The sequence below is a fragment of the Aethalodelphis obliquidens genome, unplaced genomic scaffold, assembly GCF_003676395.1.
Source record: "Aethalodelphis obliquidens isolate GAN/ISIS:26980383/991018 unplaced genomic scaffold, ASM367639v1 scaffold5, whole genome shotgun sequence".
NCBI classification, from domain to species: Eukaryota; Metazoa; Chordata; class Mammalia; order Artiodactyla; family Delphinidae; genus Aethalodelphis; species Aethalodelphis obliquidens.
The window spans coordinates 27,624,238-27,649,052 of NW_020837949.1; the positions used below are offsets into that span (position 1 = coordinate 27,624,238).

At 39.7% G+C, this 24,815-nt stretch overlaps 3 protein-coding genes across 11 annotated transcripts in view; all 3 read left to right on the forward strand.

The window, feature by feature from the left end:
• CADPS2 (calcium dependent secretion activator 2) overlaps positions 1 to 24,815 on the forward strand; it is a 483,666-nt gene that overhangs the window by 103,703 nt on the left and 355,148 nt on the right. For all 9 annotated transcript variants that reach the window (XM_027102072.1, XM_027102066.1, XM_027102065.1 and 6 more), the window contains exon 2: positions 4,294 to 4,407. In XM_027102072.1, the coding sequence (XP_026957873.1) occupies positions 4,294 to 4,407 (114 nt within the window). The remainder of the gene's footprint in view (positions 1 to 4,293; positions 4,408 to 24,815) is intronic.
• On the forward strand, positions 19,058 to 20,296 carry RNF148 (ring finger protein 148). The gene has a single exon (XM_027102075.1). The coding sequence runs from the start codon at positions 19,202 to 19,204 to the stop codon at positions 20,111 to 20,113; it is 912 nt and encodes a 303-aa protein (XP_026957876.1). The 5' UTR covers positions 19,058 to 19,201; the 3' UTR covers positions 20,114 to 20,296.
• On the forward strand, positions 22,671 to 23,798 carry RNF133 (ring finger protein 133). Its single transcript, XM_027102737.1, has one exon. It carries the CDS (start codon positions 22,671 to 22,673, stop codon positions 23,796 to 23,798), a length of 1,128 nt encoding a protein of 375 aa, XP_026958538.1.

Sequence of the window (24,815 nt, forward strand, 5' to 3'; positions counted from 1 at the left end):
GCGCAGGCTCAGCAGCCAGGGCTCACGGACCCAACCGCTCCGCTGCATGTGGGATCTTCCCAGACTGGGGCACGAACCCATGTCCCCTGCATCGGCAGGCGGACTCTCAACCACGGTACCACCAGGGAAGCCCTAAAGCTTAATTTAAATGTAAATTAAAATTTGAGTATGTAAGAAGGGTCCTGTGATTTAAAACTTAAAATGAATAGTGATATAGGTTGAAAGATCTTTTTCATCCTTATTTTCCATCTGTCCAGTGTCCAAGGCCATCCTTCTTCCATAGTTTGTCTGTATATGGAAGCAAATACATGTTCTGATTTTTGTCCCTTTTCTATGGAAGTGGTGGCTTATTTTAAATACTGTTCTATACTGTTTCCTTCCCCAAGATATTTTGAGGATATTTTCACATCAGTACATAAGAGAACTTTGTCATACTTTTTTATAAAGCTAATAGTATTACCACTGTTTGGACATAGTATTATTTACTCCTTTATTTATGAAAAGTTAGGTGGTCAGCATTTTTTTTGTTGTTTTTTGCTAATGTGGGGCTTGAGGGGTGGGAAGTGCTACTGTGCAGAGCTGAAATTGATTAGAGTTAACTGCAGTTTCCAGTCAAGCCTCCCCTTTCATGTTGCAAGCCTTTAAGTATACTCCAGAGTTCCAGAATATTTACATCAGATACATACTGCGGATGCAGCTGTTGTCTAGGGTGGGAGACAGATTTCTTTTTTTCTTTTTTTTAAATTTTATTTATTTACTTTTGACTGTGTTGGGTCTTCATTTCTGTGCGAGGGCTTTCTCTAGTTGCAGCAAGAGGGGGCCACTCTTCATTGCGGTGCGCGGGCCTCTCACTGTCGTGGCCGCACTTGTTGTGGAGCACAGGCTCCAGACGCGCAGGCTCAGTAATTGTGGCTCACGGGCCCAGTTGCTCCGCGGCATGTGGGATCCTCCCAGACCAGGGCTCGAACCCGTGTCCCCTGCATTGGCAGGCAGACTCTCAACCACTGCTCCACCAGGGAAGCCCCTGGGAGACAGATTTCTGGTGCTTCCTGCTCCACCATCTTCCCAGGAGCCTTCTGCTCTCAGGTAGACTTCATTTGGAAAAGAAAAATGTAAAGTAAGTTAGGCATGTTTTCATAGCTTGAGTCATTTCTCTGAGTACATCCATGTTGCCTGTCTTTCTGTTGGCTTATGGGTTAGACTCTTGTCAATTTCTAGGATCTATATGTTTGAAAACTAGCTCTTTAGGGTATGAGTTGCAAGTTTTTTTTTTTTTTTTTCTGGTAAGTCTTTTTTTCCAATGATTTTATTTATGGTATGTTTTGCCATGCTAAATTTATTTATTTAAAAAAGGATGTATTTGACATAACATTGTATAAGTTTAAGGAGTATAATGTGATGATTTGATACACATATATTGCAAAATGATTACTACAATACTAAATTTATTTTTAATGTTTAGGCAGCTAAATTTATGACCTGTAGATGTTGATTCATGCTTAAAAAGATCTTTCTCATGCCCGTGTTAAAAGGAATTCTCCCATTTCTTCTAATACCTTTACGGTTTGGTCTTTTTTTACATTAGAAGTTTTCATTCATTTGGGCTGTAACCATGTGTTATGGTCCAACTTAATATTTTTCTCCATGGCTACCCAGTTATTCTAACATCATTGATTGAAGAAACCATCTTTTACTACTGATTTGAGGTGGAATAAAGGTATTTTATAGTACAGTTCTGGTTGTATTTGGATCTATTTCATGGGTCTGTTACATTGGTCTCTATCAGTTGATGTATAGCATAGTTTATTTTGATAATGCCAATAGCTTTTAGGAAATTCTTTCTGACTGCTTTCCCACTGCTAGATTCTAAATTGCCTTTTTTCCTTCCGATCTCTTTTATGTAGAATTGTAGACCTTTTCTCTGTACTAATGGAGTATCCATTTATTGACTGTTTGTATATCGTTATGATATGGCTGTCATTTTATGTCTTAAATGTAACTGCAGTCATTTTTATTCATAAAAAAGTTGAAGCCTGGGCTTCCCTGGTGGCGCAGTGGTTGAGAGTCCACCTGCCGATGCAGGGGACACGGGTTCGTGCCCCGGTCCGGGAAGATCCCACATGCCGTGGATCGGCTGGGCCCGTGAGCCATGGCCGCTGAGTCTGCGCGTCCGGAGCCTGTGCTCCGCAACGGGAGAGGCCACAACAGTGAGAGGCCCGCGGACCGCAAAAAAAAAAAAAAAAAAAAAATTGAAGCCTTAAGCTTAGCCACGTGCCTCTGGCATGTTTTGTAAACTACATCACCATTGTTAGAGTTTCCAAGAAGATGGTTTGTGCACGTCTCCTTCTCTTGATTCATATGCTTGAATTTCCCACACCATAATCACCAAAACATAACTCACTGCCACAGTGGCTGAACTTAAACACTGGCAAACTAGAAATTGAAAAGATTTAGTTCTTAAAGAATAAAATGCCTCTGAACGAAGAAAATTGAAGGAAGATATCCCTAGGTTGTAGTTTTTGAACAATATTTACTTTATTTATCGAATGAGGGAGTTGGGACAAATGATCATTAAGGTCCCCTCCAGGTCATTGTCATTCCCCTGTGTACATTTCCATTTACATTATTTTACCTGGGCAGTTGGTTTGCAAGTTGAAGCCCTTCTTGGCGGTTCCCAGGGCTTGGCAACTAGACTGCTCTCAGCCATTTCATTCTCAGCAGTTGCTGTCCTACTTTCATCTGGTCCCTTTTGTGAACCATGTTTAGAGAGCTAAAGGCATGGGCTTAATTTGCCTTGCTAGTACACATACACGAAAGGTTCCTGCTTTCATTCTCTTCATATTATAGAAATGGAGAGTGTAATATAGTGGTGACATTCCTGCTTTTCAGCTTGGTTTAGCTTTCCCTAAAATGAAGAAGGTAACCTTACTAAAGAAATGGAATGGTCTCCTCTCTCCACTGCTCGGGGCAAGGGGTTTTTTTTTTTACACTGCGGCACAATAGGACACTTCTTTATCAGTCTGTTACTACCAGCAGCAGTTTCTTTACAGGCTGTCTTGTTTATTAGACCCCTAAATAAAAGCCGTGCTTTGAAAGAGCTTGTCTCATAGTTGAATGGCATTTTAGTAAGCCTTTTGAACAGTTTTAAACTTACTTCATATCGGCCTTCTTTTGGAAGCCAAATCATACCAGTTTGTCATTTTATCCTCCGCATGTTTCCAAATGCTTCACATCTCTCCGTAGAATCCAGAACTGGGCTGAGTTCTTTAACAGTCTGATGAGGATGACTGAAATGGAGAGATCACTCCTTCTGTTCCTTCTATATCTCAGGATTTGTTGTTTTATCTGCAAGACCGTGCTCTGTCTCCAGTTAAGCATTAAAAAAAAATGCTTCTGCTTGACCTAACGCACCCTGCCTCTAGTGAAGTGGATGCCTCTGTAGTCGGTGCTGGCTTCGTGGGGACGAGCCTGTGCAGCCACCTGGGGCTCCTGCTGAGAAGGGTCCCAGGCTTGGTTTAATGCTCTTTTGCTGCTGTATTGAACTTAATTTTCTCAACAAGGAGCTTCTCTTTCTCGTTTTGTAGTGAGCCCTGCAAATGAAGTAGCTGCCTCTTCTTGTAGTCGATAACTAGAGGACATGCTTAGTAAGTCATGGTTCGTGTCTAACCCACCCTCCGTAACTGTGATGGGTAGACCCAGGGTGAACAAATCTGGTTGTGAACTTCCACTCCACTCCCTGCGTCACGGCCTTCCCCTAGCCTGCCTCCAGATGCACTCACTGCCCCCCATCGCCTCTCTGTTCGCCTCCTTATCATTCCTTTATCTCAGCTCAGGCACTGAGGTGTGTTTACTCATGGAATCCAGGCTTTTGGCATACCACAGATGTCTCTTCCAGAGGATTCTTTCTCTGGGTCCCTCTGTCTTTCCTGTCACCTTTTGTCCAAAGCTGATGGTTGGCCGTTCACCTCCAAGAGCACTTGTCCCTTCTGCTCTCTCTATTCAGGGCAGCTGCCAGTTAGTTTCTCATTCGAATTTTAGATTTTTTTTTTCTTCTCTCTACAGAGGGATTAGAGTGTAGTAATCACGGGAATTCTGTTTGGGGCAGAAATTTGGATTCCATCGCAATATCAGGTATCGCAGAGTATGTGGGGCAGTGACCTACATTTTTAAAATGACCCATAAGTTAATTCTAGGTATGAAATCTTAGACACAAGTAGCAAATGTAACTTTTAAAAGTCATTATGTTTCATGGATTGGCTAGTTTTTGATCTGATTCCCTCTTTTTCCTTGCAGCTTAACAAGCAGCAATTGCAGTTACTGAAAGAACGGTTCCAGGCCTTCCTCAATGGGGAAACCCAGATTGTAGCCGATGAAGCGTTTTGCAATGCAGTTCGGAGTTACTATGAGGTAAGTTTGAAGAGTCTGATGCCTTTTAAAAGACATTTTTAATGGCTTTCCCATTTTAAGAAGCTCACTGGTGTGATAGGATGGCTGTGAATTTGCCACCTTCCTTGAAAGCGTTGTCAATTCTGTTTTGCAATTTAAAAACAGATTCCACAGCCTGGTTTTGAGAGATAAACAGAATTGGAAATTATTCACATCCTTTGAGGGAGAAGTAAGCTGTTTAGAAAAATCTTCTGGCAGTGATTGATATAGCTGAGTGTAGCTATCTCTGGGTCCACATGTCTAATTTATCCTTTTTAATCAGGATTTCAATAGTAAATTGCTATCTTGTGCCATTCTGTTCACTAAACTTTATAATATTTAAGGCCAGGAACTAATTTCATGAGGATAAATTGAATTCTTTTCTTCCCGGGGAGATAATACTACAATACCACCTTTCTCTTTCTTCTGATTTTAGTTTCTGAGTCATCAGGAATTCTCTGTGGACTTCCTATGGGCACCAGTTTTCACACAGTGTCATTAACCGCTTCAGTGAGTGGCCAGTAGATGTTAAGAGAGTTCCCTTTTTTCCTGAGGACTTTTAGAGTCATTTGGTGCATGGATTCCTTCCAGTGTGAAGATAGTGTACATCTCTCAGCTGAAGAACAACATACAAAGGTGTATTAGACTAGTACAAATTAAAAATATAGAGATGCAGCGTGTCTGAAGTTTTCTGAGGCAGGGAAATATCTTTGCAGGAGTAACAAAGTAACTGGATGTACAGATACTTGGTTGGATTAGTAATTAATTGATGGTGTGTATGTATCAGAAGTGGCTTAATGCAACCCGAGGGAGGTGTATGTTATCCCAAGCCTAGGCCTGTCAAACGAGGTAAAAGTATAGAAGTCTTACTCACCAGATGTGTGTGTGTGGCAAGAATCTAGTGGCAATAGTGGATGCTGTCTAACTGAACCTTGACTCAGAATATCTTTTTTTTTTTAATTAATTTATTTTTGGCTGCATTGGGTCTTTGTTGCTGTGTGAGGGCTTTCTCTAGTTGCGGCAAGCGGGGGCTACTCTTCGTTGCGGTGCACGGGCTTCTCATTGCAGTGGCTTCACTTGTTGCGGAGCACAGTCTCTAGGTGCATGGGCTTCAGTAGTTGTGGCTCGTGGGCTTAGTTGCTCTCTGCAGCATGTGGGACCTTCCCAGACCAGGGCTCGAACCTGTGTCCCCTGCATTGGCAGGCGGATTCTTAACCACTGCGCCACCAGGGAAGCCCAACTCAGAATATCTTAACAAGTATAGGGTATCCAAAGCTTGAGTCTTTGAGCCAAAGTTTTGCAAGATGAAATCTTGCCTTGAATCTTAATAGATGAAATGTAAGGGCCTATACTTGCATCATGTAGTAAAAGAAAAGCCAAACGTCTGCGTTCAGGAGGAAAGAAATGGGTTAAGTAATTTGTGTAAAAAGATGTAATTAAGCAAACTCATTTTTGGTTCAGTACTGTGGTATTGTACATGTTAACATTAGGAAAAGAAACCGGGTGAGGGGGGCATGGGGGCTCTTTGTTCTACATGTGCCACTTTTGTGTAAACCTAAAATTACTCCAAAATAAATATATTCCAAAGTAAGTGTTTTTCATAAGGGTATTACAAAGAAGTAAGCATAATATGTTGTTGTCCGTTTAGTAAAAGGCACACTTAAGCTGTGTTAATGAGACTATTTTTCCTGTAATAAAGGAGTATCACCATTTGGTTTCTAAACTTGGATGGTGTGCTCTTCTGGGTACAAACTACAAATGAAAAGATGTGGATAAGTTTAGTGATAACAGATTTGAAACATACCATAATATAGATCACGTGAAGGGCCTAAAGACAGATGAGGCTTGTGTTGTGTGTGGCCCCAAGGATAAAACTAGAATTAACATGGAAACTGAAGTGGGGAAGATTTCAACCTAATACTATTGGAGTTTGGTTGCACCGCCCAGATACAGAGTGGACTGGAGAGTGCAGCATCACTGGCGGCCAGGTTCCCGCCCACTTCACAATCGCTTGGGAAGCATTTTGCACAGAGGGGTCCCAGAGCTCTGCCCTGGGCTTACTGAATCAGAATTTCAGAATCTATATTTTTAAAAGCTTTCCAGGTGATTCGCTTACTACTGGTAGATTGCCGACCAATGGAATTAGATGATCGCTTGCTGGGATTGTTACAGAAAGAGATGTAAGTACTGAAGAGTGTTCAAAATGGCAGCTGGGAAACGACTGCGGCCTATTAGGAAGTCAGGAAATGTGGCTTCACATTGAACTCAGATGCTTACCAAACACATAACAGACAAGTCATTGAACCTCTGTGAGCTCCAGTGTTTCTATTTCTATTATCTAATTGGTGGGTAGTAATGTTTAAGTATTGGGCTAGGTGATCCAGGGTTTTCTATTCTTTGGGTAGTATTTCCAACAATTGTTGGCTTGTGAGACTGTAGCTGACTTGTCTTTGTGAAGTTCTCAAAGGGGTTAAGATTTATATTAACGTCTATGGAGTCTATATTCCTGATTTACATTTGGGGAGTTACCATTTTCCCAGGTGGCACACATTCGGTACTCAAACTCTTGATACGTAAATTTTGTTGGAAAAATAAGGTAAAAAAATTGCTTCTCAATTTTTCCTACAAAAGTCTTTACCCTCTTTTTTAAGGATTATATTTTAGTATACTTTGCTATGACTAACAATGCTGGTAGTCTCAAGTGAAGTAAGTCAGAAAGAGAAAGACAAATACCATATGATAATCACTTATATGTGGAATCTAAACTATGACATAAATGAACATATCTACGAAACAAAAACAGACAGACATAGAGAACAGACTTGTCATTGCTAAAGGGCAGGTGGTTGGAGGGAAGGACTGGGAGTTTGGGATTAGCAGCTGCAAACCATTATATATAGAATGGGTAAACAACAAGGTCCTACTGTATAGCACAGAGAGCTATATATTCAATATCCTGTGATAGACCATAATGGGAAAGAATATGAAAAGAATGTATGTATAACTGAGTCACTTTACTATACAGCAGAAATTAAACAAAACATTGTAAATCAACTATACTTCAATAAAATTTTAAAAACCTGCTGGTAGCCTCTACTATAATTACCTCTGTGGTACTTCTTACAGCTTACCAAAAATATCTATTTTTTCTTCTTCCAGTATCTTTATGCTAAACAGTGAAAATATTACTACCCACAAATTCCATAAATAGAAACTGAAGCTCACAGAGGTTTCAATGACTTGTCCACTGTTGCATATTTGGTAAGCATCTGAGATCAGTGTGAATCCAGATTTTCTGACTTTCACGGTGCCATTTGAATACACCTGTGCCACGTACTGTGCAAAACACTTCGAAAATGTTTTTATTCTTCAGAATAAACCTTTTAAACAGAATTATTCCCATCTTAGAGACAAAGTTAAGTGACTAGTGCCCAAAGCTGCATAGCTAATAGCAGAGCCAAAACCTCACTCTTTCCACTAAAGCTTATTAAAAACAGATCTTGGATTCTACCCAATACCTATTGAATCATAATTCCTTGGGATGGAGCATCTGAATTTTGAACTTGCACCTGGGGATGACTTTGGTTCGGTCTGTATTTTGAGAAACATGTCGACCTAGATCTTAATGACTTCTTGAACGTATGTTCCCTGAAGGAACCATTTCTGCCCTGGTTATCATCTTATTCCCCAAATGTAGCAAGTATTTTGTGGCACACAAATGCTTTCAACAAAAGCTTGTTGACTAAGTGGATGAGTATTGGAGCACTTATTGTTCTGTGTAAAATTGTATATTTGGGGTTTTTTCTCCATAATTTTTAAATTAAAGTATCACTTCAATAGTGCCATGGAATTTCTTTCCATTATGATCTCAATTTCATGGCTTTGTGCTTCTGCAAAGACGGCAGATGCTTCAGAAGCACGGTTGGGCTTTATTGTTCTTTCTAACCTAGTATTCTATGATTTTATGATCTTTTTTGGCTTATGTATTTCAAGGTCTCCCTTTTCAGGGATGTTACATGTTGTTTCCTGTATACAGCTGTTTTCAACAATTAATCCATCAGTAGCGATTTTCTAATATCTTAGATTTTTTGGTAGCCTTTAGCTGTGATGGACATTTCTAACCATGGCAGTATGTGTATGTGTGTGTGAATATATCCATATATGTGAAAAACCCTAGTAAACCTGTATCACCAATTAAATTGAAAATATATCTTTATACTCAGGGCTTACAAATTCTCCAAAGTCTGTCTGCTGTTAATTTTTTTAGCTCCATAAATGGTACTCCTTCAGTGATTTTATGAATAGTCTTTTCCATCTTGGTTGTATGTCTGTTTTATATAGACAATTAAGAATTATCTTTTTTTTTTTTAAGCTAAACTTTGTTATTATTATTGTTTTTTGGCCGTGTGGCATGTGGGATCTTAGTTCCCTGAGCAGAGATCGAAATCGCACCCCCTGCATTGAAAGCTTGCAATCTTAACTACTGGACCAGCAGGGAAGTCCCTATCTGTCTCTTCTTAAACTGGTTGTACCTTTGGATATTTGGTTTACTTTACCTCTCTTTAATACCTGGGATCTTGGTGTGCTACTCAATATATTTCTTTTTCTCCACAATATTTGACCAAAAGCATTTCTTCAAAGTATGTTCATTATTTTATTTTATTTTATTTTTATTTATTTATTTTTTTTGCGGTATGTGGGCCTCTCACTGTTGTGGCCTCTCCTGTTGCGGAGCACAGACTCCGGATGCGCAGGCTCAGCGGCCACGGCTCACGGGCCCAGCCGCTCCGCGGCATGTGGGATCTTCATGGACCAGGGCACGAACCCGTGTCCCCTGCATCGGCAGGCGGACTGTCAACCACTGCGCCACCAGGGAAGCCCAGGACCTGTTTTTTGAAGTTGGCATATACATTAAGAGGATAATATTCATAATAAGCAACTCTATTATCATGCATCCTTCATGAATCATGAAATACTTTCTCTAATGGGCAATCACTTACTGTTTAGCTGCAGATGTTAACAGGCGTTTATGCAATAGATCAGTAGTTATGTATGTTATATATGGAAAAGTGATACTAAATGTTTTATGTCAATATAGAGACTTCCTTAGAATTAAAGGATTGAGAAAGTCCCTTAAAGACCCTGACATCACTCTTATCTAGTAAAATAAGTGAATAAGACTATAAAGATGATGATGGTGGTAACACATATCGGTCTGTGTATGAGCCAAGCAGTGTTCTGAATGCTTTAGATACTGTACATTTATTTGTTTAACCCTCATAAGAGCTCTAAGAGTTTGGTACTGCTAATTTCCCCACTTTACAGGTAAAGAAACCAGGGCATATAAGTTCAAGTGAGCTGCCCAAGGTTGCAGAGCTAGTGTAAATACAGGTTTCAAACCCAGGCAGCTTAGCTTCAGAATTAATTAAACCTGTGAAATGTAAGTAATTCCTATTCCTGTTAAAACTAATGAGACCTACTGTGAAACATGATACGAAACAAAGATTTGTTTTTAAATATAGAAATTTAGCAGCTCCGTGAGCTTCATGAACCTGAGTCAAGGAAGCTTTGTGATCACATGTGCTGTTTGGCCTGCTTTATTGTAAACTGCATGAAACATACTAGTGAATGTGGTACCTTAGCTTAGGGTATCCGGACAGTGTGTGAATAAACTGCTCCATCTTAGGGCAGGATTTATCCTTTCCTACTGCTCTGCCGTTTACTTCACATTACTTATTTATCACATCAGAGTTCTTGGGTGAGATACACCCTTGACCTCATTCATCTTTGAATCCCCAGGTACACAATAAAGATTGATTCATGAATATAGAAAATTGGTTTTTTGACCACTGCTGTAGCCTCAGCACTGAGAACTGTGCACATAGTAGGTTCTTGATAAATATTTGCATGAATGAGCGAGAGAATCGTGTAGGTATTGAGTAAGTGGTTCTTGGATTGTCATCCTGGAGCGTATGTGAAAAATAGGACTTGCCAAGTTCTTCGTGTCAGAGAGTCACTTTTATTATGAAAAATCAAGTAAGTAATTGATTTTACACAAATCAGTGTACTAGGCTCCGTAGGAAGACAAAGGAATATAACAAAATCCTACCCTCAAAGAACTTATAATTGAGAATCAAAAAAGTCTTCATTAGAATGAAAAGTAAATTAATGTTGTTTCAACACCTGTGGAAAAATATCACCAGGCAGTATATAATTTCCTAAGAAAGGTTGTGGAAAAATGAAGAATAGTATTTTTTTCTTAAAAATGTACATAGTACTTGATTTATTTTTATTTTAAAAATGTATATATATGATATATACTGTTTTTACTCTAAAGTATAACTACAAGTTTTTTTAGTGATAAAAAATTAGAGGCAGTTCACAGTAGAAAGAACATGATTTGTACCTGGTTAGTCAGATGGTTTCTAGGGGTTGCAGGATTTGAGTGTGTCTTGGGCAGGGAATAGAAGGCCTCAAGGGTTGTTGAGAAAGTTAGTTGCTGTAACTATTACTGCTCATATGATGATAGGGCTTTCTTTGAGGCACTGAAATGAACAAAATGACTGGATAATGACTATTTGGCTTATGACTTGATACATATCTATATAGGTATGTGTGTGTGTGTGTGTGTGTGTATATATATATATATCTATATCTTGATATATAAAAGATAATTAAAGGAGCATTTAAAATATTGTAGAGTCCAGTTGCTTATATATTAGAAATAGTTGTTAGTTTATGGCTATAACTCAATTTTTATATCATTTTTCAGATACAGAGATGTGGATGGAATTCTTGACTTTTAGAGAGAAAATGTGAGACACATGGCCTCTGATCCTGTGATGTTAAATAAGCCTTTTTCCGGACAACTGTTGTCAAAGTAATTCTTAGCTGAGGGACGACATGACAAATCATTGCCGGTTCTATTTTTTTTAATGGATGACTGTATAATGCAGAGGTTGCCGAAAGCTACTGCTATGTCTTAATATTTTGAAGAATAAGTGCTTGAAAAGTCACACATTGGTTGGGGACCCTGAGCAAATTTTATTGTTCTGGGAACAAGGGAGGGAAACAGGATTTACAGAAATAAGATGACATTGCTTCTTCCAAGACATTCTAAATCAAACAAAAGTATAGCCAGACATATAAGCATCTAACTACACTATATAATATATGGCAAAATTAAATGACTGTCAAATAGACACAAAAAAAATGGGAGCACGTTGTTTTGACTGGGATGATTGCAAAAGGGAGATGGGGATCAGCCTTGAAGGATGAGAAAATATTATTAGGTGGAAAACAGAAAAGAGCCTTCATAAAATTGGAAGGGGGAAAGGGCCCCTTTGCTGAGCCCCTGCCATGCTAGCCGTGTGCTTAATGAATTACACATAACTTTGTGTTTCAGTACAGTTTCTGCTAGTGTGATGACTCCATATTCCTGTTTTTTTTCTTCTCTGCTGCTTCCCAGGAGGGATTAAATTACCTAATAAATGAGTAAGGTTTTTTGACCTGTGAATCGGAAAAACGTAAGGGATCTGAGTGGGAAAATCTTAATCGCCGCTGCCTTGCTATTTCTGACTGCTAAGAGCTCACTCAGAGTTAACCGCACTCCAGGGGACTGGTGTTAGGAAGACAAAGCTTATAAAAACCTTCAATGAGGGCTTCCCTGGTGGTGCAGTGGTTGAGAGTCCACCTGCCGATGCAGGGGACATGGGTTCGTGCCCCGGTCCCGGAGGATCCCACATGCCGCCGAGCGGCTGGGCCCATGAGCCATGGCCGCTGAGCCTGGGCGTCCGGAGCCTGTGCTCCGCAACGGGAGAGGCCACAACAGTGAGAGGCCCGCGTACTGCAAAGGGAAAAAAAAAAAACAAAAACCTTCAATGACCCCGATTGTGGCTTAAGAAGGTCTAGAATCTAAGGGTTTTAGGGCAACTTTGAAATGACAGGGCTCCAAAAGCAGGCTCCTCATCCTTGGCGGTTCTTAACTACAGGAGCAGAATAGTCTGTTCAGAGAACAGGGCAAGTTCTGGTGGTTATTCAAAAGATTCTGCTTTTATTTATTTATTTTTTTCCCTTTTTTGAGTATGTTGCCTTCTCTCCGCCCTTTCGAACAAAAATCCAGTCTAAATGATTGAGTTAATATTAAGATGTATTTTGTCCTAGGCTCAAAGAAAGAGAACAGTACCACCAATTACCATCCTTAGTCTTTAATCTTGTGTTTGCTGAGGAATATTCAGCTACTTTCTCTGTCCTCTGAGTGCACAGGCTGTGGTGTGAGGTTTTGCCCCCATTACTTTCCAAACTACTAGTAATGTTTTTCTACTCTGTTTGATTGCCATTCTGTCCCGTAACTTGGCAGATTGAATGAGAAGGAAAAGTTGTTTTCAATTTAGTGTTAAAGTTCTGTAGACCTTGAGTTGAATTCAGAATGTGGAAGAGAGTGCAATTTATGTAGTTTGATTTATACCCATTAAAGTTTAAGATAATTTGGTCATATTCCAAGTGCTCATTTATCTCGTTAGAACTCAGGTACAGCTATAAGAAATTCAGTTTTATGAGTATTAAATCTGTGGAAGAATTAAAGGTTAAACTTATTATGTATATTTAACTATTGCTCTAACTAGAATGATCACCCTGACGAAGATAAAATTAAGTAGATGCATTATTGCATGAGTAATATTACAGGTTAGAATTTGGAGGATAAGACGCTATCAATTTAATTAACTTTCATTGAGAACTTACAATGTGCTGGAAACTGAGTATTGAAAGAATGAGAATAAGATTTAGTCCCAGACCTGGAGATTAATGGAGTAGATCATTTTGTAGAGGGAACTATATCAGCTGCTGTATAAAAACTCACTGTATATAAGGGCAGTATTCTTTTATAAACTACTTTTTTCAAAGGTCAGTATCTGTCATTGCTCAGGAGTCTAGATAGGCTAAGCAACTGAGGTCTCAGCTGTACTGAGTCATGAATGTGTGGTCACCTCAGGATCATGGAGACATCTCTGCTCATCTTGGGTGCTCGCATATGTTTGCCCATCTGTAGGTTGACTTAGGGTAGCCTCAGCTGGGGCACCTGCGTCCTTCTCTGTCAGGCTGACCTTATTTGTTGGAGGACGGTGGGGTCCCAAGAGTGAGGGGAGGAGTGCCAGGCGTCCTGAGGCTTAGGCTCGGAACTCGCACATCATCACGTCCGTGCCAGTCTGTTCACCAGCTTGAGTTATCAGGCCATCTGAAATCAAGTGGTATAGAGGTAAATCCCACGACCTGATGGAAGGACCTGCTAAGTGACATTGCAGAGGGCATCACTGGGAGGGAAGTAATTGGGCCATTTTGTGATTACTGATCCTACCGTAGGGACAGAGTTCTGTAAAAGGAACAAAGCCTGTCTAAGGGCTTATATAGTGACTGCTGCAATAGGAGCACAGGAAACTATAAGCCCTTTGAATTGAAGAAGCATACATTTCAGGACTGATAACAGTAGAAAATGAGGCTGGATTGAAGGAAAGAGGACCAGGTTGGAGAGGCTTATATTTGCATTTCTAGAAGCTTGGGTGTTACCCTTTGGATAGAGGGAGCCATCTAAGGTTTTAGACAAACAGGAATGCCATTGTAAATTTCATTTTTTTCTGTAGGTTGCTCTGGCAACAATGAATTCAAGGTGAGCAGAACATTGATGGAAGATTAGATGCTGTTGCAAAACTCTAGATTGTGGAAAGATTATGAAGGCCAAACTAAAGCAGTGGAAAGCATTCAAGTGTGGTAAACCTGATCATGTTAATCATTCATTCAGACAAACTTCTTTGAGCCAGGTGCTGTGTTGTTTGAGAACCGTCAGTGAGAATTCCCTTTCTTTAATGTTGCAAAGGCTTCTTGGAGCTTTGGACTTCTGGAGCTCTTACACAAGTTACCCTTTCATCATCCATCCCACTGTTAGGCGTGCAGATAAGTAGAGGGGAATAGTAATCCTGGCCTACATAGCGAAGAAATTGTGGCTAGTGATATGGTGATTTAAAATGTCTGTCTTGGCTATTTTTACTTTCTAGTATACTTAGTTACCAGAGATTTTAGTGATATTGAAAGTTATTTTATTGGTTAATATAAAGAATAATGAATAGGAGCCTGAGTAAATTTTGTGACTTTCACACATCTGTACCTGCCTCTAGTATAGTGTGTGATTGTGAAAGTAATTCAAAGATTTATTAGTTTTTTAATTTACTGTATTTCATTTTAGCATATTCAGAACACTTTCCTGGGTTCAGAAATATTAAGTGGAAAAAGTGTATTTGTATGTGGAGAATAATTTTTTTATTGCATATGTCTGGGAGAATATGTGGGAGTAGAGACTAATTTACAGGAGAAATTTAGAAGAAATTTTTATGAGGATTTACCAGTTTGCAATCAAAGATAATAACGTTTTAAAGTAAGTTTTGCCTTTAAAAATCTTTAGAAATAAAGATCTCTCTTTCAGAGAATATCATTAGCATTACTTGCTATTTTGTTGTTCTCAGTAAAGTACTTAGAGTCAGTGTTTTTTTCCGGTCAAATCCCATTATGATGCATTTAATTACTCACAGAAACCCTATACAGTTGTTTTCTCAAGATTAAATGCAAATCCAGTGTGCTTTGTGGATTCCTAGAGATCTCTAATAATATCATAGCCCTGGATACGGTGACTTGGGAGGTAATTTATTGAAGTCTCTTCAGGGTTCCCTGCATTTAGAGATACAATTACAAAGCATTGCCCAGAGAGTTTTTGGCTATTTTTCTTCTCAAAGTAGAGATTTCTGGACTTTTGAGCATTCTTAACAGAGGTTGATGAATAGTGGAGGGATAGAGATCTGCTGATTCCCACCCCCCACCCCCCGCCAAGTTAATGAAATTGATTTGATACTCTTCTTGTATTTTAATTATAACCTAGAAGTTAAGAGATATATATATATATATATATATGCATGTACCTAATTGGTGTATTACTCTCTTCTACCTAGATGATGACCCCTGAGAGCAGGGCCGTGCTGTGTCCCTGGTAACATAGGCTCCAGCTCATATCAGTACCTTGTGTATAGTGAATATTATGTGTTTGCTATGGTTCATGGTTATTTAAGTATCATTCCTTTGGGTAAACCTCAGGAACTTTGTTTACCTACTCACCTTCCAGTTCATACCTTTTCCCTTTGGGGGCAGGGCACTGATTACCTTCGTGTTCCCTCCTGCCATGTGCTCAGTCAGGGAAGGGATTTTCCATAGCAGGATAAATCGTGGTTAACCTTAGCTGATCATGATAATTCTACTCTGATTTCCAGGGGTTCCATTAAGCATGGGTCTCTAAAGCACTGCTAGCCAGAGAGACCTTGAAGGAAGTCTAGTAGGTTTCTGGAAAAGAAAATTGCCTTGCTCTTATATAGAGAGATGGGAGAAGAAAAGTCTCTTTGTGCTTCTGAATGTGGTCTGCCTGGAACAGCAGTAGCCACCTTGGGGGATAATGAAATGGGCCTGTATAAGAGAAAAATCAACATACTGTCCTTAAAGAGGCAGAGTGGCAAGGTGGAACAGGCAGGCATTTTTGAACGTGATCAGCCAGCCTTAGTATATTTCAGTCTCCTTTGGTTGAACCTGGCAGGTAGGCTAATGAAAACCTCTTTAATACTTGGCTGTTAAGAAGATAGAAAGTCTATATATTGAATAAATGGTCTAAAAGTCACAGATTAGAGTAACACGAGTTATCCATTTTCCACTGCTTCTCCCACCCCCACTGCCCACTTCCCTCCTTTCCTGTTCAGACATCCTGGCCCCAGCACAGCAGACTCTTGGATCTCGTCCTGATCAAATGGATGCAAATTTTTTTTGCGGTATGTGGGCCTCTCACGGTTGTGGCCTCTCCCGTTGCGGAGCACAGGCTCCGGACGCGCAGGCTCAGCGGCCATGGCTCACGGGCTCAGCCGCTCTGCGGCATGTGGGATCTTCCCGGACCGGGGCACGAACCCGTGTCCCCTGCATCGGCAGGCGGACTCTCAACCACTGCGCCACCAGGGAAGCCCTGGATGCAATTTTTAATCAGGCTTCATGGACTAATAGGCACTCGTGCAGGTGTCCACTGTTTCTATTTCAAAGACAACAGGAAGCGGAGACTGGTTGAGGAATCCTCCTTGATGGATGTTTTGCCAATTATAAACTTTGTGATAAGAGCTCAGGCCTCGTTTCTCAGGGACACGTGAGTTTGGGGATGATTCCTCCCTCCCAAGGCTATTATTGACATTTTGGGTCAGAAAATTACTTATTGCACAGGGCTGTTTCGTGCATTATAAAATATTTATCAGTGTCCCTTACCTCTACCCACTAGATGCCCATTGTGACGATCAAAAATGTCTCCAGAAATAGCCAAATATTTCTTGGGGGGTAAAAGTATCCCCCACTTGAGAACCACTGCGTTAGAGATAAAGGATTGTTTTTTGTAGGTGCGTGTGTCCTAAGACTCAGGTGAAAGAGAGGGGGGAAGTTCTAACTTCCATTGCCTTAACTGCTTCCTCACATGGTGAGAAAATACAATGAATTACTAAGTTTTTCAAACTGGTCTTTTCAACCATATGAAGAACCTTTAGATTTGAGATGTTTTGAGCTGACATATAGTTACTGCTTAAACTCCTTCAACCTTGAAAATCAGCAAACTAAAAAAGCAAAGTTAGGGTTTAAAAACTAATGTAATTCTATCTTCAAATGTTAAATAATCGTATATTTAACAAACAGCCTCTGATATGATGATGATAACTGTCTTCGTGGTAAGGCTTCACTTTGCTAATAAATAAGCCAGGATTTCACACTGTTTGAACTTGGGAAAAGTCTACATGTAAAGACAGTTCAGATGTGAACTGAAATGTTGCCTGCATAAAATTCTGTGCATGGGGCAAGTTGATTGGTTCCAATTTTATTTTTAACGGCAAATGTTAACTAAAATATTACAGACCAGGGAGTACAGTACTTCCTTTTGTGAAAATGACAGGATTCTTAACATGCCTCTGATTTAAATGTTGCTGTCTATTTCCCACACAAGCAAATGGAGGCTGTCTTTTCTTTTTGACATGCACAGCATGTGTCCTGTATATAGTAAATAATGTTTGAATGAGTGTTGCCAATTTATTGAATCCTTGAGTGAAGTCAGGTGAAGATTTAAAATAAACGCAAACAAGCATTAAAGCAACTTTAAAGCAGTAAAGATTCTACAGTTTGCATCAACTAAGTAATGTAGTGACTTGTGATAGCTGTGGTCATCCTTTGCTCTGCCCACTACTACCCTTCCGGTTACCACGTATGTTAATTCAACCTTTAAAGTAACTTGATTTGTCTGTCTCTACATCCTTACTGCTATTTCAAGAGTCCCAGCCACTGTCTTCTTTTGCCTAAAAGAAGACACTCATCTCATCAATTTATTCTCCTCTTCCTCCAATCCATTTTCCACTTCAGGAAGCCAAAGTGCACTTTTAAAAAGGTGAACATTTTGAAACACTTAAGTCACCTCCCCAGGTTGAAACCCTTCAGTGTGTTTCTCTGGTCCTTGGGACATAATCCAAAATCCTTAGTCTATGGTTCATGATCCTGAACCTCTGACTGCTGTTGGCCTTGCCTCCCCTCATCACCTTAACTTTTGCCTCTCTTGCTTTGCCAAACTCATGTTCCTTCAGATCCTTTAACTTGCCTTGTCCCTTGCTATCTTAGGGTCTTGAAATTGCCGATTCCTCTGCCCGGAATCTTCTCAGCTCACACTTTGCTTGGATAATTCTGATGTATCTGTCCAGCCTCAGACTGACTGTCACTTTCTTAGAGAGCAACGCCCTGGGCCTCTGGCCTCGAATCAAAGTTTGGATCCCCTTTACATTTGTTCTTTCTTTTGATACTCTGTTTTCCTTTCAGAGCTCTTATCACAACTTGCAGTTACGCATTTGTGTTTTTGTTTAAAATCTGCCCTCACCAGATAATCTCCACAAAGTAGGTGTATGTGTCTTCTCCAACAGATGACCCATACTTAGTACTTGCTCAGCACATAGTATAGGTTCTTGGTAGTGATTTTAGTGAATAAAGTTGAATTCGCCTTGCAAGATGGCAATATATCAGACTAACAGTATAAGTTTATATTACATTACCCTCTTTAGGCCTGGGATAAGCATTTAATGTTGGAAGAGAGAGGGAATGATTTGTTCCTGCTTCCCATAGAATGGCATATTGGGTAGCACAGAACCATATCTGAGAACTGGTGACTGGACAGGGACGTACACTTATACATGAACGATTTCTCCTTTGCCTTATAGATAGGAAAACAATGAGCAAAAAGTGTTGAGGCAGATTTTCAGGCTATCCAGAAGTAGAAAAGAAACTTGAGGTATTTAAAAAAATTATTTTTTTTTTTGCTTTAGAGTTTATTCAGGTTGGTACATGAGTCATTGCTGCCTAGCTTTTTGGCCAATAGGATTTCAGTATGCAGTGCACTAATATAAACTGTTGGATTGGCTAACTACCTCTGATGTCACAATTTCCCCATTAGGAAGTCACAGTTTTCTTGAAATAACATTGTACCAATAACAAGTCTTGTTATTCTGTTTCATTATGAGAAAGGTAATCTACCAAAAGTAAAAATGCTAGAAGGAGCAAGATAGAAGGCCTTTTCCATTTACGTGCTTTAATGATCTACTGCCAACACTTGAAGGTAGCTTCTTGACTTTCTTTTACAGCGGATGGTTTTTTTTTCTTCATGTTTGTCAGTTAATAGGCAAATGGAGGAATGAGCCTACTTAGAATTACTCCTTCAATTTGTATTTCTGTTTCATCTCAACTGTGGAGGCTTGGCATCTTTCTACTACTTAGCCTTCCTGACTCAAAAGGAAAAGCCATTTGGACAGCCCACCTGAATATAACGTTTCAGGTGGGAAATCAGAGTATATCAGAATTAGGAGAGAGTGGCGTGTTTGGGAATCATTCTCCTCTGGAAAGGGTGTCTGGTGTGGTGGTACTTCCCGAAGGATGGAATCAGAATGCTTGTAATCCTATGACCAATTTCAGCAGGCCTGAGCGAGCAGACTCTTGGCTGGCCCTCATTGAAGGAGGAGGCTGTACTTTCACACACAAAATCAACGTGGCAGCAGAGAAGGGGGCAAATGGGGTGATCATCTATAACTATCCAGGTACGGGCAACCAAGTATTTCCCATGTCTCACCAGGGAACGGAAAATATAGTCGCAGTGATGATAGGCAACCTGAAAGGCATGGAACTTTTGCACTTGATTCAGAAAGGAGTCTGTGTGACGATCATCATTGAAGTGGGGAGAATGCACATGCCCTGGCTGAGCCATTATGTCATATCTCTGTTTACCTTTGCGGTTGCCACAGTGGCCTACCTGTTCCTGTACTGTGCCTGGAAACCTCGAGTGCCCAATTCTTCCACCAGGAGGCGAAGACAGAGAAAGGCAGATGTGAAGAAAGCTGTTGGACAGCTTCAACTGCAGGTGCTCAAAGAAGGGGATAAGGAACTAGATCCAGATGAAAACAGTTGTGTTGTTTGCTTTGACATATACAAGCCTCAAGATGTAGTACGTATTTTAGCTTGCAAACATTTTTTCCATAAGGCATGCGTCGACCCCTGGCTTTTAGCCCATAGGACATGCCCCATGTGCAAGTGTCACATTCTGAAAACTTAAGAGACCCAGAGAGTCTCCTGAAGATGTAACTGAGTCTTACCAAAGGTTACAATGAAGATGAATCCTCTTTTAGCACTTTATGTAGAGAGAAAATTCAACTGCAGCTTGTCTACGCAAGTACTAAAGAGGGTGACATTTGTGTACTTTAAAAATAAAACTCCATATCATCTCCATCTATTTGAACTTGTTTTTCTATTGTTTTGTTATACATTTTTGCCTTTATCTAAATAAGGATGTTAGTATATATTAAAAGCAATTTAGTCTTGATTTTCAGATTACAATGATTGTGACATTGATGCCACAGAGAGTTAGTCATATTTTAAAGTTTCTTTATACTCATTTTTATACTTTGCTTCCATATGTTTAATTTTTGATATCTAATAATACCTCTGTTCAGTAAACTTCATTATACGTTTAGATCTTGATTTAATTTTCCGTGGTTAATTTCATTAATACCCAGAAAATCTGGTTGCCAAAGCTATTGACTGGGTAGGTAATGTGTTCCAAATAATTATTTTAGATGGTAGCACTTCTGGTTATGTATCTAAAAATATTTTAAATTACTATAGGCCTCATTTAGGGCAGCATTATAAAAAAAAAAGTCACCTTTGTTTGCCAGAGCTCTTTAAATCCTAGCATAGTGAATCGGCTATGGTTGCAAATTTTCCTTCTAGAATTGACTCTAGTAAATGCTCCTCTTAAGATGGTGGTATGTCTCTATTTGGGACATTTTGATAATATAGACCTAGAGCAGAACTGCAGTTTTGTTCATTTGCCTTTCCAAATTGTATCTCTTGCCTTATTTTGCCTCTTCCTTTTTTCTGGTAGATAAACACCTGTACAGCAATGAGAGGCCTGAAGACGTGGGTTTTGTTGTTTTGATGAAAATCTCTCTGGATAATATGCTAAAGCATTGATGTCCAACTCCAGTGGCAATTTGTGAGTCAACCCACTGTGTGCCTCACTGTCTTTTTTAAAGAGTGGGTGTGTGGAAATCAGATTAATGGTCTTTGGGAAAGAAAATCGACCACTGTGAGCCAGAGGTGTCACATCAATGTTCTTTTCTTTTAATGCCACTTTGTGTTGGGCCTTTAGGTACCCTTCCTCCTTCCTCTTTTCTACTTTGAGCTGTCACGTTGTTGACTGATATTTCGTAAGAATACACTAGCTCCCGTAGTCCTGGTGAGACCCAACCTAAAATGTCTCTTAGTACCCTATGCATAGAGGTCAGAGACATTTATGTCCAAGGTCAAAATCCTTGCCTTTGGTTTCCTAGCTGGTGAATGAGAACCACTGAGAGATACCCCTGAGAAAGCGTATGACAGTGCCAGTGACTGCCCGTATTTGTTAGTTCACATGTCATTCTTTGGCTTTGAAGTCATATTGTGCCATTGGCCGGAGTGTAGCAGCATATAGGCAGAACTGACAGTGTATGCGGGGTCTTCCACCAACGATGTTTGTTGATTTTGGCAAACATTTTGTTAAAAGCATCTATGACCTTTAACAATCACTGCTGTCAGTGGTTAAATTTAAGTGAGGACCTTGAAGTTTTTCTTTTTAAAATCTATAGCTACATTTTGGATCAAAGTAAATTGTGCTAAACTAATATTGCTCTATTTAATCTTTTCCCCTGTACCCGTCCTCCTCTTCCCTCAAAATATTGTGAGATTACTAACAGATGTCTCTGCAGACCCAAGGTCTGCAGAGAAATGAGATTAGGCTTTTTCGTCTTTACTGCTGTCATCCCTACGTATAATCAATGTAAGAGTGAGGGTAGTGAGGCTGAAGTGGTTTAACGGGATGCCCTGCTTTTAAAAGTTAAATCAAAACCAAACCTGTCCAACAAATTTCTGAGCAAGCTTTATTAAATAAATTCAGTTCAAAAATTTACATGATAGATAAATTTGCACTGTGACCAAATGTGAGTTAAAAACAGTGTTACTTACCACTTTTATCCCATATCTGGTCATAGTGCTAATTTTTAACTCTCATTCATGGTTTTGAAACTTGCCATTTTGATACAGATACTTACTTCACTGATTGTGAAGGAGAGTGTTAATCGTATGGTCTTTCTTGCATATGCTTTCAGGTTTTAAAACGCGTTGCATTATACAATTTTTAATATTCTTTAGTTTAACGTGATACCAGGTAACATTACATGTAGTAGCTCAAGGATTGAATCCATCCTGTAACAACACTGAAATTACCCATAACAACATTTGAAACAGTCAAGCCAATAAAGGTACAGCATGCTCTAAGCTCTTACCTAATTGGCCGTGTTGTCTTTTATGTCATAATCATGCCACCCAACAGTAAGCAGTATGTAGAGTTACAGTAGTGAGACTGGGATTTTTTTTTTCAATCTAAAGTTTTTCTCTTTCTCTCAAAAAAACATCTGAAACTCATAAGACATCTTTCTTACAAAAACATGCTGGAAGACAGTGGAACTTGTTTTCACCCAGAAGGTTTTTTTCACTTTAATATTTTATGTTGATTGTCAGCAGATGTGGAAGCCACGTCTTTTTGTTGGGTTAGTCCTTCAGGCAGTAAGAGAGAGATGCATCTACTCAAGATTGGCACTCGGAGAAACAACACTGCCTCTTCCTGGCTCATGAAATTCAGTTTCCTTTGGCTGCTTAGCCAGCACTGTTGCAGAGCCAGAGCTGTTTGGACTGCATACACGAACATATCATTTCACGTTGGGAATCGCATGTTGTCAGAGTTGGGGGAGACTGGAGTGTTTGGAAGAAGCTCTGCTCTCAAGAGAGTGGCGGGAGTTATCGTGCCTCCAGAGGGAAAAACGCAAAACGCATGTAACCCCGGTACCAGTTTCAGCACATCGAAGAACTCGGAGACGTGGCTCGCACTTGTTGAACGGGGAGGCTGTACCTTCACACAGAAGATCAAGGTGGCCGTGGAGAAGGGAGCCAGCGGAGTGATCATCTATAACTTCCTAGGAACTGGCAATCGGGTTTTTCCCATGTCTCATCAGGCGTTTAAAGACATCGTCGTGGTGATGATTGGTAACTTGAAAGGCATGGAGATTTTGCATTTAATTCAGAAGGGAGTTCACGTTACAGTCATGATTGAGGTGGGAAGAAAACACATCATCTGGATGAATCACTATTTTGTCTCTTTTGTGATTGTCACAACCGCTCCGCTAGCGTATTTCATCTTTTATCATATTCAAAGACTTTGGGTAGCAAGGATTCAGAACAGGAGATGGCAGCGGTTAACAAGTGATCTCAAGAAAGCATGTGGCCAGCTTCAACTTCGGGTACTTAAAGAGGGGGACAAGGAAGTAAGTCCAAATGGAGATAGCTGTGTAGTTTGCTTTGAACTCTATAAGCCTAATGATACAGTTCGTATTCTGACTTGTAAACATTTTTTCCACAAGAACTGCATTGACCCCTGGATTCTAGCCCGTGGGACATGCCCCATGTGCAAATGTGACATTCTTAAAGCTTTGGGGATTCAGGTGGATGTTGAAGATGGAACAGAATCTGTGCAAGTTCTAATGTTGAATGAATTGCCTGGTATCCTGTCACCTCGTGAAGAGGGCACAAGTAATGAACTTCCTCCTGCGGGAAGGTCAAATAAAGGGACGCACGTGGAGGAGTGCCCTACTTCTCAGAACGATGGCCCGTCTAATTCAGTAGCAGCAAACGTTCATCGTCCACCTTGACAGCATGGCCTTTGAGGAAGTGGATTAAACCTGTCTGTGAAATCAGGTCCTAAGTACTAACAAGCAGTTTGTCTGAAGTGTGGTTTCTGTGTCTTTTTTTTTTTGTTACTTCGGTAGTTTTCTACATGCTTTGTCCAGTCTCAGAGACAGAAGAAAAGTACTAGCAGGATTTTTTTTCCCCGTTTTTCACCTTTACTAAATGTAACTTTTTTGTCAGTGTGTGTTACTCCTGTGAGTATATATGTTTATTTCTGTATGCACATGACCAAGGACGAACTTTGCTTTTTATTTTTTTGGCCACAACATGCAGCTTATGGGATCTTAGCTCCCCGACCAGGGATCGAACCCAGGCCCCCCCGCAGTGAAAGGTGCCAGGTCTTAACCTCTGGACCGTCAGGGAATTCCCAACCAAGGACAAACTTTATTCCCTAAATTTTTGTGTGTGTGTGTGTGTGTGTGTATATATATATATATACATATATATATATATATATATATGGCTTTATTTTGGTAAGAAAATTAACATATTTACACATTCCTTATATTACAGAAACTATCGATGAAGTTTGAAAAACATAAATTACCTTTTATATACTAGGAAGAATAAAATGTGTCTTTTGATATTTATAGTACAGTATACTAATTTTGAGGTCATTGTGCTGTGTTTTCTTCATTCTTGGCATGAAAATTTTGTTGTATAGAATTTTAGTATTTTGACAAATAGTTCTGTTCAGCCATGAGTACATCTTATGTGATCTGCGTATATATAATGATAGAAATTTTAATAAAATACTAGCACTCCTTAAGTGAATAGGAGCGATTTCAGTGCCCAGTATTGCTTATCATAATTGTTACACGTTCATAATGTATAGAAAGACTTAAGTGAAGAATTCCTATATTTAGTAATTGTGTATTTATTTCCCATGTGTCCCACCCTACTCCCTAGCAATTAAATAAGGCACTTTAATTATGTCATATTATTTTGTAGATAAGTACCACAATGTAGAAGTTATTATG